Genomic DNA, 13,539 nt, shown 5'->3' with positions numbered 1-13,539 from the left:
TTCACTTTAATAAATGTAAAATTTAATATTGTAAATATTTTCCATTATCATAAACCACAGCAGTGGTTCATAATAGGGATTGTCCATGTGTTCTTAATTATTATTATTTGATATTGTTCCACCAGGCTAGAGCAAAAATGGCTGTAAGTATTGTGATAAAGCCTGGGCATTATTACTAAATGCATCATTGCACATTGTGTAGAGTAATTTTAAAGTATATTTGACTACCTAGCAAATAACAGTGACTGTATAACTGTTGGCACCCAATCGTTTTATTGTAGTCTGTGGTTTATATGGGACCTCATTATATATTACATGCGCACATATATAGCTGTTTGTAGGCTGTGGATGTGATTTAATGTTTATATGGCAGGCATGACACATGTACCATAGCAATTATTAACTTATTGTTGTAACAGTATTGATGTTGTGTATCATTTGTTTATGTATAGGGTTCATGGCATTTCAGACATGAAGTTGCTGACAATATCACATTTTTTTTTACCATTGCATGATTCATTTCGGCCATGTTACACAAATATCTAAATATTACACAAATGTCTAAAACGTTGTATAACTGTCTAGGCTGTCACTCACAACAAAAATCTTTAAGCCATAGTTTAAAAGATAGCACCAATCTCAGTTTCAAGCACCAGATCGGCAATCACGGTGATGGCTGGTGGTAGTGTCAACTTATAGCCAACACTGCATGATTGCAAATTTTATAGTTACTGCACATAGAGTAGCCATCCTTTAAGCTGACTATAAGGAGCGGCAAGAATTGTGCAAACAGGAGATGGCAAAAAATGATTGCAATTCTCGGGAAAAGTGAGGTAAAAATTTTGCAGCTATATGTTTTACTTAGAACATATTTAATTTCAGATAAAGTTTGTAGCAGCAATGGCCCACCAGGATTTAGGGTCATCACAGTGGAAGAGGGTCATAGAAATGTCACAACCCAAACTCCATCACAAATGGAGGGGATAATGACATATTAATATAATCAATACATAATTGTAAATTAACATGTTTTAGACCTTGTAGAGTGTACAGAATGTCGCTCTAAGAGGAAATCTGGCCAGCTGCAGCAAAATCATGACTGGCCTTACTATGGCCAGCAGAGAGAAGGAGAAGGAAGGGGGGAAAATATAACAATTATAAGAAATATTTAAAATGCTCATTTGTATACATATGCAATTATATTATGACACATTGTCGTATATTTCCATTGAATATATATGCATGCTTCTCTCCATTTTCTGTCAAAACTCAAAGTGATAGTTCAGTAGAATCAAATAGGGGGAATCACACTCTTATTGGTGGAGGGTTGTTGCATGATGATTTACATGCGAGATGTATTTGAACCAGTTGATTGTAAGGTACGTGAGAGCTCAAGGCTTGTGGCATGTGAAAAAATTTTTTGCATATAGAGGGCGGCACTGAATGAGAATAGCTATTTATGTGACAAGAGGTAAATACCTATAGGAAATATATTTTCAGTATAGGAAAATTATAACTTTCATATTATTTTTATAATTTTCTATTAACTTACAGTGCATTGAAATTGTCACAGAAGAGGCTTAATTTGTTTTCATATTCAGATGTAACTACTTGTAATGATTGCAATTAAGCGAAAAACAACTGTCCCGACTGAGGCTTTATCCCAGGCTATAATGTTCTCAGGTTGATGATCTACCAGTAGAGTTACTAGAGCATTAATTTCCTTAACAGCAGGAAACAAGACTTGTAATATAGTTAATTATATTGTCATATTTAAAAACCTGATAGCTAGGGACAAGCACAAGTTATATTATTGGATTTTTAAAAAATAATTAGTATGGTGGATGAAAATCTAATATAAACCTTGGCAATTTTAGAATTTTTTTAACTCTTACTCTTTTCACCATTTGGTATGGACTGTTTATTTATAACATTAATGTTAATTCATGTAACAAATAAAAAGTTTCGTACATATACATACCAAAGTTAGTTTACTAGTTTATATCACTGAATTTAAATATTTTCCTTGAACATACAGGTTAATCGGTAAAATTGTATTTTTATTGTGTCTGATTACCCTAAATTATGATAGAATACAAAACAAACAATCAGTCTTTGTTCTTTATATAGGCATTTCCAAAAACTTCTGATCCAGCTGCTGTGACAGAAAAATTGGAAGGTACAGCATTCATTTTCTTATAAATATGAATATTATTCCATGAGTTTTGAATTTAGAAGTTCGATAAAAAAAGTTCATTCTTTCTCTTTTCTGAAACTATGGATCAATTGTTACAGAAAACTTTTCTTCACTAAGCGAAACACTCATTTGTCTGAAAAAGCAAATACCTAGTTTTAACAACATGGAAGTTGCTTTTCTATTACAAGTGAGAATTATGATAACTACTAGCATATATATATACATAGCCCATCAAAAATAACTTGCCTACCATAGTATACCTTAACCTCACATTCCGTAGCTAACTGAGACAAATAAATTTTGCAAAATCAAGCTTGACCACCAAACAAGCAGAAAAGTGCAGTTGAGGCAGTCAAACATCAGTAAATTCCTTTGTGAGTCAATCAAAATTAAGATCATTAATGAAATGAATTTGTGGTGTATTCATAGAATAATTATTAGTAAAAATCAGTTAGATTAACAACTTCTAATATATACAAAAGCCAGTACGTTTTGATAACACTATGTTCCAACAGTAGATTTTATTTCATGTTGCTTAGCAACAGAATTATAACCTATATTGTTGTTAGTCTATGTACTGAAAGTATAAAATGAAATGTATAGACAAAAAACTGGAAAAATATTTGTTGATTTTTTAACTTAGAGTCTCCGTTGATTAAAGATGTTGGTTTTTTACTGAATATGTTAGTTATATAACAGAAAATATCTTAATTCAGAAACAATTTAAATTTAAAATTGAATTGCTATGTTTACTTTCATGATAAATTTTATGCACTTGGATCTAGGCTACGTCTTTACTTTAGGCTTATTATACCAACACTCACTACAGTTATCAGGTTTCATGGCACACCCATCACAAAAATCATAATGAGCAGACAGGAATCGAACTATTCTATTTGGATAAATGCATTTTCGCTTTTATGATTCTTCCTATTTCGAGAAATTTAGCATGACGTGACATGACACACGTTGGCTTTTATATAGGTTAGATATTAAATTTGACAAAAGTTACTTTATTTACTATTTTATAAATGATTCCTTTTCCTATCTGACTTAGTATTGACAAATGTGAATAATATTGTGAAAAAAAAAGATAATCAGTCAATTTATAATTTAAATTTCATACAACTGTTATTATTCACATTTATAGAAATAGATCTACATTATGTCAGTAAAAGCATTAATTTAAAATAAACCATCAGTTAGAGTTACAATAAAATTAAAGATCCTTGAGTGTAGTATTTTTCATAGTTGAAGATATATTAGAATATAACTTTTAGATCTAAGTTTGTGAAATTTAGTTTATAAAAACTAGTTTGTAGAGTTGTGATATGAACTGTAAGAATAATCCTATGAGCATGGGAGGGCAAAAGTGTATATGACATGATCTTTTTACAGAGTTACATCCAAAATTCAGTTAAACAACTTTATTCTCAATGTATTTCAATAAACTTGACATCAAAACATAATTTATAGTTCAAATGTTAGTATTAAATAAGTCTCAATTTTGAAAAGAAATATTTAAGTAAATCCTCAATCTTTACTTTTCTGTGATGCTTCTTCTCTCTGAATTGCCCATTTTAGATTTTCTTTTTACTCCTATATGATCTTTTGAGTGTGCCACCAATCACACACTGATTTGTGGATATTTCTAAGTCATAATCTAAACTTATAGCCTACAAACTTCTTGCTTCACTGAGATATAAACAATAAAGTCAAACCCACATGATATACCCCTCCTATCCCATCTTGTCTTTCAAAAAATGGCAGTAACTTTTTCTTAGTGTTTTCTTACAACATTTGTTTGGATACTAATTTTTTTAAGCATCGGGCTAGGAATATATAGCCTCAGTTTCACTGTTTACCTTGCAGAGTTTTTAACTTATTTATAGATTATTTAGAAAGCCAGTTGATTTATAATAGATTTAGGACAGTTTATTTTTTGTGCATGATACATACTGTTCCAAATTGCATATATAAAATAAAGATTAATAATATTGTGGACGACTAATACCCTTACAAAAAGTAGACCTACAGTGCTCAGTCTGTTTATGTGAAAAAGCCTGAAGTCAAGACATAAGTACTAAATTTCTTGTTTTTTTATGTACATTTGTTATTGGTGTAAGTGGTGTGACAGAAATTTATCCAATTAGTTGGTGTGATTTCTTACTGGGAATTCTGAAGTAGCATCCAGAAGAATTTCTCGCCCAAAACTGCTGTATGCAGGGCGGAGGATAGGAACAGGAAAAAGGAAATCTCGAGCACTGCAGCTGTATGTTGCTAAAACTTTTTCATTCCTACTAGTAGCTGCACCTTGGACCAATTCAATGTATACACCTTCATCTGCAATTAAAAGGTTTAAGCACTTAAACAATATTGAATGTTATACAATGTTTTTGCTCTTATACCCTACAGTTTTGGCAACCTTGTTATACAAGCCTTTGTAGTATGTTATGTTGAATCCGTAAACGAAATAAAAATCTCCTATATGGCATCTTACCTCTTTTCACATAACATCTTCTCTTGTTCAGTGCTGCCCCCTATACATGCAATTTTTTGGTTCACCACTAACTTTGAAACTTTAACCCACCCCACATTCAATGTGGTTCTACTGTGTCTTTGCATGGAAATAAGTATGTGGTAATCCTCCACCAATATGAGTATGACACACTCTCCCAACACAAGTTACTCCCTCTATACTATTCAGCCTAACCTTCACTTCTCATTTAGGCACTATCGTGTCAGATGTTGTTGAATTTCACTTGTTTGTTTTTTTTTCACATTTGCACTCACTTAATTTCTTTTGCATTGTTTCTCAAATTGGAAGAAACTTAACTGTATTGTTTTTTTCTTCACTACTTAATTTGGTGAATTTATTTCAGTTGAACCATGAATTTGGAATTTTGTATCATGACTGCTACTAGAGTGACTACTACTACTTTGAATGCCATTTCTCAGGCTTCATGTTCTACACCTTAGGCTCAGGAGGTCTTGACCTTAGATTGACTGGAGCTTGAACACTACATGAGACAACTGGCTTCTTCCAAACCTGGACAAGATCTTTCCTGTCCAGAAGAACCTGGTCTTGACAATGAGGATTTGGAGAGCCTTTTTCCTCCTGCCTCCTATACTGTGCAATCTTGTACGTTACCTGTGGAAGCAGCCAGGCCTCCCTTTGCCTTTTTTGGACATGATTTCACAGGTATGTTACCTTTTGTATGTGTACCCTGTCTCATATGACCCTACACCTTCCTTTTTACATACTATTCCCACATAAGAATACCTTGTTTTCCTCCCTCTCCTCATATCAGGGTCCATGCTGACCAGTTTGAGGTTCAGTTATATGCTGGATATAGCATGCCTCATCTTCCTCAAGCTTTGGATCTTTTTCCTGTGGTTTATCACCAAGTAGATTTCCCTTTTCTAGACTTCCAACACCTGTAGTCTTTAATGTAAGTGCAGGGGTCCAACCCTGAGTCACTGGTTAGGTATTCTCAGGCTCAATTTTCCAGACTCTGGCATATCCTAAATTCTCTCAGACAGTACCTGTCTACCATCCATTACCTCACTGAGGCTCTCCACTGATCCTCTGCAGGGTTTTTGGTGGATATTTATACCTTCATATTGTGCATGGCATGTTTATCCTACTTGGCCCTCTCTCTCTAAACATGGCTCCTCTGCTGCTGGGATATTCTGGGTAGGGGTGCACTTTTGTCTCAGTTTATGTGCATGATCTTTGAGTGGTACCATTTTTATGCAGATCTGTTTTTTGTGATGTCCCTGAAGCTCTCGAGTCACAGGTGTAGTCTGCATGACAACATTCTCCCTTGGTTTCCAGGTTGTCTCAGACCTCACCTGCCCCTTCTCCCATTACCATTTCTCAACCCACATCTTCCCAGCCTTTTCCTTTTGCCAGGGCTTTCACAGTGAGCCGTTTCATTTCTCACTGCTGGAACACGTGCCACCAATGATACACTGGTGACTACCTAGTGGATTCTGGCAGGGTAGGTGCACACCTCTCCAGATTTGTTCACCTATGGGGGGAGTTCATTTCTGATCCTTGGGTTCTACAGGTGCTCTTAATCCACCTCCCCCCCCCCCCACCCACCCTCCATTATCACCAGTTCCTGTGTCCTTTCACTTCCTTGGGATCTCACAACTTGCCAGTGTCTCTCTGAAGCAGTCCAGATTCTTCCACTCAAGGATGCTATAGAATCAGTCAGTCACACCTCTCTAGGTTGTTGGTAGTTCCAAAAAAAAATGGGTATTGGCATCCAGTGATAGATTTGTCTTGGCTCAGTCATTTCATAGCTTCCCCATTTTACTAAATGGGTATTCACTCCAGGTACGTCTCAGATGCTTACCTCCACACTATATTCGGTTCATTCACAGGGGTCAGGTTTGTCAGTTTTGCACATTTCCTTTAAGGCTGGCCACAGAACCTTATGTGTTTTATCAATTAGTCAGGGATTTTCCTTGACTACTTCACACTCCATGATTGTATGGACAACTGGTTCCTGCTGGCTCCATAAGAACCTGTAGAACATGAACACACAGTTGCTTTTGAGAGAAGCAGTTCATGTTGGTTAGGTCATAAAGGTGGAGAATTCCTTTCTTGTATTTTCCCTATGTCTCATCCACTTATGAGTGTTTTTCAACTTCTACCTCAGTCGGATCCGACCATCTCCCCTTCGTTTATGGTTGATGGAGCTGTTAGTCACCAAGGCCATTACCTCACCTACTCTTCCACTTTTGGGGACATGGACTTCCGTAGAAGCACATATACCTTAAGTCGTGCTCACATGTGCAATCTTCATTGGATGCTATACGATCAAAGGAACCTTGCCAGGGATTCCTTGGACTCCATTATCCAACTCCCACTGTCCCTAATGGATGATTTCACATGGTGGCTATACAGAGACAACACCACAATGCGTGTACCTCTTCCACCTCCTTGCCCCAAGTTGCACCTGTTCACAGATGCCTCACTCAGAGGTTGGGAGGCAAGTTTGATGCATCAGCAGGTTTCGGATCGTGTTGACTCTACACATCAACATCTTGGAACTACTGGCTATTCATTGAGCTTTGGATCACATCCTTCCCTCATTTTGGGGCAAATTAGTCATGATCCATTCCGACAATTTGACATTTGACTCGTAAATCAATCATCATGGTGGCACCTGTTCCTATTTGCTGTTTCCAGATGTTTGAGCTATTTTTTGGATCCATGCTTTTCACACATGCTTCATTGCATGTCATGTTTGGGGTGCCTTTAATCTGGTCACAGATGGTCTTTCTCATCCAAACCAAATTTTACCCATAGATTGGTCCCTCGACCCTCATGTTTTCCAGTGGCTGTGCACACAATGGGGTTACTCCTCATTTGGATGTATTTGTCACACATCACAACTCCAAACTGCTTCTATTATGGTCTCCAGTATTTCATCCCCAGGCCTTGGCTGTGGATGTTCTTGGTCAAGATTGGACCAACTTGTACTTATGTGCCTATCCTCCAATCCGACTCCTACTTAGGGTGATATCCATCAAACAGTCCACTCCATCTTAGGTAGTTCTCATTGCACCTTTGTGGCTGGCACAGCCCTGATTCCCACTTCTCACCCACCTTAAACTGACTCCCCATTATCTCTTTTACCATCCCTCCTCCATCAACCTCGGTCACTAGTTCTACATCCTGCATTTCACACACACACTGTCTTCACATGTGGCTTTTGTCCGGTTGCTTGAGATAAGATCTAGATTATCCACATGTGTAGCATCCATTTTATCCCTTTCTGTTTGCCCTTCCTCACTCATGATTTATGAGAGAAAGTAGCAGAATTTTCACTGATGGTCTCTGCACCATAGGTTCTGTCTTTCCTGATGACTATGCTTCAAATTGCAGAATTCCTTACCTGGCTATTTTATTATGACTTCTCAGTATCTTCTATTTCAGAATATCAAGCAGCCTTATCTAACACCTTATGAGTTACCAAGTACTGCTAAGTATTTTCCTCTCCCACCATTTCCTTTTTGTTGCATTCCTTCTGGATTGATTGTTCTCTTCCCTCCACCCAACTTGATGATCTCTTCTAAAGGATGATGCAGATTAACTGCCAGGGAAAAGTTATGGTGTTAAGTCTGGTGAGATGACACTTGGAATAGACATTGGGAATTGGGTGAAAAGGATGTATCTACTAACCTAATAAGCTGATGAATCCAATCCATGAGGGTATAGGGTGAAAGTCTAGAAGAAAGGATGGGAACCAGCAAATGAATAACTGGGATTGAGACCCACGGAAGGAAGCCATGTGGGCAACATCACAATAAAGAGCACAAACTTGACACAGAAGTCTCTCCAGACCTGAACAGGAGTATAAAATGTGAAATGGAAGAGAGGGAAATTGGCATAAAAGAAGAGCTGCCCTCACGAGCCACCAATGTTTTGAGAAGGAAAGAAGGATCCAGATAAAGGAGAACACTGGTGTGGTGGTAAATAGTATGTGAAACATCGATCACAAATATGTCCAACCTCCGACTTCCACAGGCTAAAAGGAGTAGGAAGTTGTTTTTAAGGGGGAGATGGTAGAGGGAACAGGTAGCCAAGGGTTCAAAGAGAGGAAGGGTAAAGGTGTAGAGAAAAACATTAATATCCCAATACAGTTATGGATTACACTGAACACGTTCATCTTCCATTACTTATATCATGTGGTTGTTTCTTCCTCATCTGGATATCGTATTCCACCTGTTGTCATTCTACACACGATGGTTCAACTATGAATCGGTAAGTTTACTTTTCTCTCTCTCTCTCTCCAATTTTCCCCTATAGGATCACTTTTCTTATAGGTAGTGGATCTCATTCATTGGCAAGTGGTGCCAGTACAGGTATACGTACATCCTATAATGATCAGAGTATATATACTGGGATACCCCTGGTGCACTACCTTTGATGGGTTAAGATGTGGAGGATGGTGTAGGAAGGAGTTGGACTAGGCAAGTGGTTGGCTGGAATGCCCCACCCATTAATATATATATATATATATATATACCTCTCTCTCTAGGCGTATAATACACACTGTTGAGATGGGTGTTTCACAAGACTGGTAGTAGATTCTTCTCATGATATATTGATTTATAATTATGCTCATACCAGACTGTACTGACTCATGCACTATCATGAGTAAAGCAGAAGGGAATGGCTGCCCCTCCCTTTGATTGAATAAATCAGGGATGGTCTGCTTTTCAAAATAGGGTTATTGTGGCCACCCATTGCACAGTTTCCTGTATCAGCATTCCTCCAGACTCTCCAAAGCATCTACCTCCTTCTTCAAGTGGAGTATAGGAGTTCTTAACACTTACCAGTTCCTAGCTGCTGGGGTGGTAGACCATGGAGGCTTCTTCCTGAATGTTCTTCATTCCATTCAGTAGAGAATAGGGCAGTGGTGTTTGGTACAGATTTCCCCTCAGAATCTGGAGTAGATCTACCATAATGCAGTTCACTCCTCCAATTGGGGCCCCTTATCCAAGTCTCACCTAAATATCAGTTCGTGGAGAATAGGTTTTGGATTAGAGCTGTACTAGCTAACATATATCTTCACACATGTGTTGGTTGGGAGCCTTTGTCCTACCATGGACACAATGTACTAACTGGTCAAGGTACCACCAGCGTACTTCCTCCATCAAGCTGAGGCTTGTGTGTTCAGTATTACAAGCAGTTGGACTGACAGACATGTACTCTGGTTGGCTGGGGTACCCCCAGCGTACCGTTTGTGGGTTGCAACTTGTAAGTTCTGGTAGCACATGAAGCTGAAAGGTGCTTATCTAGGTAACTTTGCACCAGTCCTTCCACCTTTTCAACATGGGATTCTGTGTGAAAGGAGGTAAGATACAATATTGGAAATTAATATCTTACTGCACTGAAAATATATTTCTAATTATATAATTTTCTTCCTCCGTGTAAAAGAATAACCAATTGAGAAAAATATTTTAAGGTCACGTGAATTATCAAAACTTACAAAAGTAAAGAAGTATGTAATAATATATCAACTACACTACATCTGCTATATTCAGTGCTGTTGAGGCCTTTCATTCAATACCAGGATTCTTCAGGCCAGCTTGGACGTGACAGACATAGTAATGGTTGAGATGCTATTTGTATCATCTGTTACTTGAACAGCTGGTTTTGTATGAACTATATTTAGTTGGAAAACTGTAATTTCTATCAACCAATTTCATTTGAATGACATTTTATGTATTTTTAAAGTACATATTTCTGGGAATATTATGTGCATTGTTTATAGGTCAAACATGTTTTCCCTTTTTTCAGGGAATAATATCACCTAAAATGGAGTTTTCCACATCTTCTGTAATCAAAGAGTCTACAAGGTATTCAACTGAAGAAACATCCTCCTCCTCAAGATCATCTCACATCCATCAAAACGTAATTTTGATAATATATCAAAATTTCTTTAGCAAATCACACTTCAAAAAATAAATAGGTTTAAGCTGTCTTACACAAGTGTAATCCACTTCCTAGGAGTGTTAATCCTGCACATTTTTGAAACATAACTGATTATTTTTATAATACATGTATGAAATAAGTCTGTAGACCTTTAATCTAAAGCAGTACATAAATATTACACAAGTAAAGCATACAATCTGTGTAAGAAGTTTCTACAATCTGTTTAAAATGATATATAATTTATGTAAAGGAATAATGATTAGTCTTTGTTGTGAAGTTTTGTACAGGAATCATACAGCCTGTTTATTTTCAATGAGTGTGGAGAGGTGCAAGTCGAAACTGTACCTGAAAATATGTATAGTGTTTGATAGATTGGGTGTTTCATGTATTTTTGTACCTTAAAAATTTTATTACGTCAGCAATAGTAATGGACATGTGCTTTATTTAAGTCATAAACTAATAAGAATAATAGTTTAGTATCATTACTTTAGCCTTAAAATATGGTAATATCACTATAATAGAATTTTAATTATAAAATTTACTATACTTTTTATTTTAAAAAAAAAGAAAGCTTTAAGACTTTTGACACAACATGTTTCTGCCATAAATATTGATATTTTATTCAAAATTGCCTTTAAGGATAAATTGATACAGGAATAAAAAAACATCATATTTACCAAAGTTAAAAAATAGTTAAGAAACTACAGACACACAGATGTTAAAACTATTCCTTTTAGCACCAGTAATTAATTTTGTACCTGTTTTTGTTTATCATTTTACAGTTTTCATATGTTGAAAGCCCTTCTAAAAGTCAGGTAATCCAACAGGATAAAGTTACAAGAAATTTACGTCCTCCCTTTGTGGTCAGACATGTGCCAGTATGTATTTCTTATTATATTAAAATAATTTAGTGTATAGCATTACATTTTGTGCCCAGTTTATATCCTTTGTAGATATTTCAATTTAAAAATTTTTTATTAAATAGTCTGTATTGTAATCACACAAAAGAGGAATTATAAATTATATTCTGGTTGCATTTGAATTTGTTGTATCTGTTTTATCTAACAATTTGTGTTAGAATCATAAGGAACTTTAGTTATTGAGTGGTTTAGCCAGTCAGAACAATAGATTATGTATATACTGCAATGAGTCAAAATCAAAACTTTATTAAGTTGAATGTTAAATTACAATGTATTTCCAATATTGAAAGTTCACATTTTAGATTTGAACCAAAGTGTATGGCCGTGATACTTCCTGTAAGATATTCCACCATTTTCTAGGTAATGTGACAAAAATATGAACTTTCTGTAGTCTATAACCAATGGGAAGCAAATTCCTCTGTCTTTTTAGCATTTCAGCATCATATCTATTATAGCTTATAATGAATGGCATTTACTTTAAACACTTTTTTTGATAGAATTATTTACCACTTCTATTTTCAAACCTCCCTTTATCTATTAATAATCTTCAGCTGAAGTCGGTTCTATATAAACTATTTGTATCTTTTAAAAATATGTTAAGGCTACATCTAAAACTTTGAAAAAACAGATTTAACACACTTTGAATACACCACTAATTTTTATAAAGTACTTTTAGAGCTTTTGCTGTACACATACACAGTTTTTCATTTTCACTTAGTCATATTAAACTTGTTTTAATGAAGTCAATTTTTAGTGATTATATTTTAATACATATAAATTTTTATTACATTTATTGCATGTTTTAGAACTATTGAAACTGCAATTATTAAAATTTATCAAACTAAACATTTTTTTAATAAACTTGTATAGATATTTTGAATAAGAGTCACATCTTAAACACGCTTTTCTGTTTTCCAGCAAGACTCTATGATTGGCCAAATTCAGCACAATTTTTCAAATTCAAAATCACTGGAGCCAAGAAGTAGATCTAGTAATGTAAAAAGAGCTCATAAGTTCTCCTCAGAGGTTTTGGTTGATGATAGTGGCTATAGAGGTAAGAGCTACTTTATAATTATAAAACATCATAGAATTAGTAAACACTCCTCACCTGCTCTGTATAACAACTTGCAAATTGTAATACACATGCAAAATTAGTATGATATTCCCATCAAAAATATTTAACTTTTGTATAGTTTTTTATCAAAGAAGCTTATGTATCAAAATTTCTCTTGCCATCAAGATAATATACTAAACAATTAATATTCAAGATTCTTCAGCTAACTTGGTACTAAGAATTTAAACTCATTTTAACTTTCCTTTATTTTTTCATATTAAAATTAAACTGAACCACAAAAGGCCTTTAAATATTTCAAAAATAATATCTGAGTTTCACTATACTATAAAGGGAGCCTATATGAATAAATAGACTTGTACATCTTTAATGTGTGTTGACAAGTTCTATGGCATGCTAATAACAATCCCAATGTATAGCAATATAATTTATGACATCATGATTTTATTCTTATATGTATGTCATATCATCTCTGACTAAATAGTTAAGGTATGAATGCTTAAACAGCTAATTACTGATTTTGCATATATATATATTATATTAAAAAGTAGAAGCTAATCAAAAGAAAAATATTTCTATTTATTTCGACAAAAAATGCACATTGTTGACAGAAGTAGAAGGAACTATTTTTATATTGTGTTGTCTTTAAATTCATTGTTTTTTGGAAGAATCCCACATTATTCTTTTTTTTTTAATCCACAAAAAGGCTCCAGTATAGTTATGCAATTTGTATGATATTGTTTAATAAATTTATGGTTACAATTTTCAAACAGATTGAGACTTTGATGCTTGAACCATTTTATAGCCTAATAACATGAAAAATGAAACACTAGCTAAGCATGTTAAATTTCATTGTCAAGGGTTATGCTTAAACTGGTGACATTTGAAGGTA

The 13,539-nt window shown here is 35.0% G+C and overlaps 1 protein-coding gene across 2 annotated transcripts in view; it reads left to right on the top strand.

The window, feature by feature from the left end:
- The first annotated feature begins 5,085 nt into the window (after window positions 1-5,085).
- The window catches only part of LOC106457039, a 27,635-nt gene continuing 19,181 nt past the window's right edge, over window positions 5,086-13,539 (top strand). For both annotated transcript variants that reach the window (XM_022383097.1, XM_022383091.1), the window contains exons 1-4: window positions 5,086-5,399; window positions 10,521-10,634; window positions 11,438-11,533; window positions 12,494-12,629. In XM_022383097.1, the coding sequence (XP_022238805.1) occupies window positions 5,289-5,399; window positions 10,521-10,634; window positions 11,438-11,533; window positions 12,494-12,629 (457 nt within the window). In that variant the 5' untranslated portion in view covers window positions 5,086-5,288. The remainder of the gene's footprint in view (window positions 5,400-10,520; window positions 10,635-11,437; window positions 11,534-12,493; window positions 12,630-13,539) is intronic.

The sequence above is a fragment of the Limulus polyphemus genome, unplaced genomic scaffold, assembly GCF_000517525.1.
Source record: "Limulus polyphemus unplaced genomic scaffold, Limulus_polyphemus-2.1.2 Scaffold14, whole genome shotgun sequence".
Classification (NCBI taxonomy): domain Eukaryota; kingdom Metazoa; phylum Arthropoda; class Merostomata; order Xiphosura; family Limulidae; genus Limulus; species Limulus polyphemus.
Note: the sequence above shows the minus strand (reverse complement) of the source record. Positions and strands in the feature narration are given on the sequence as shown.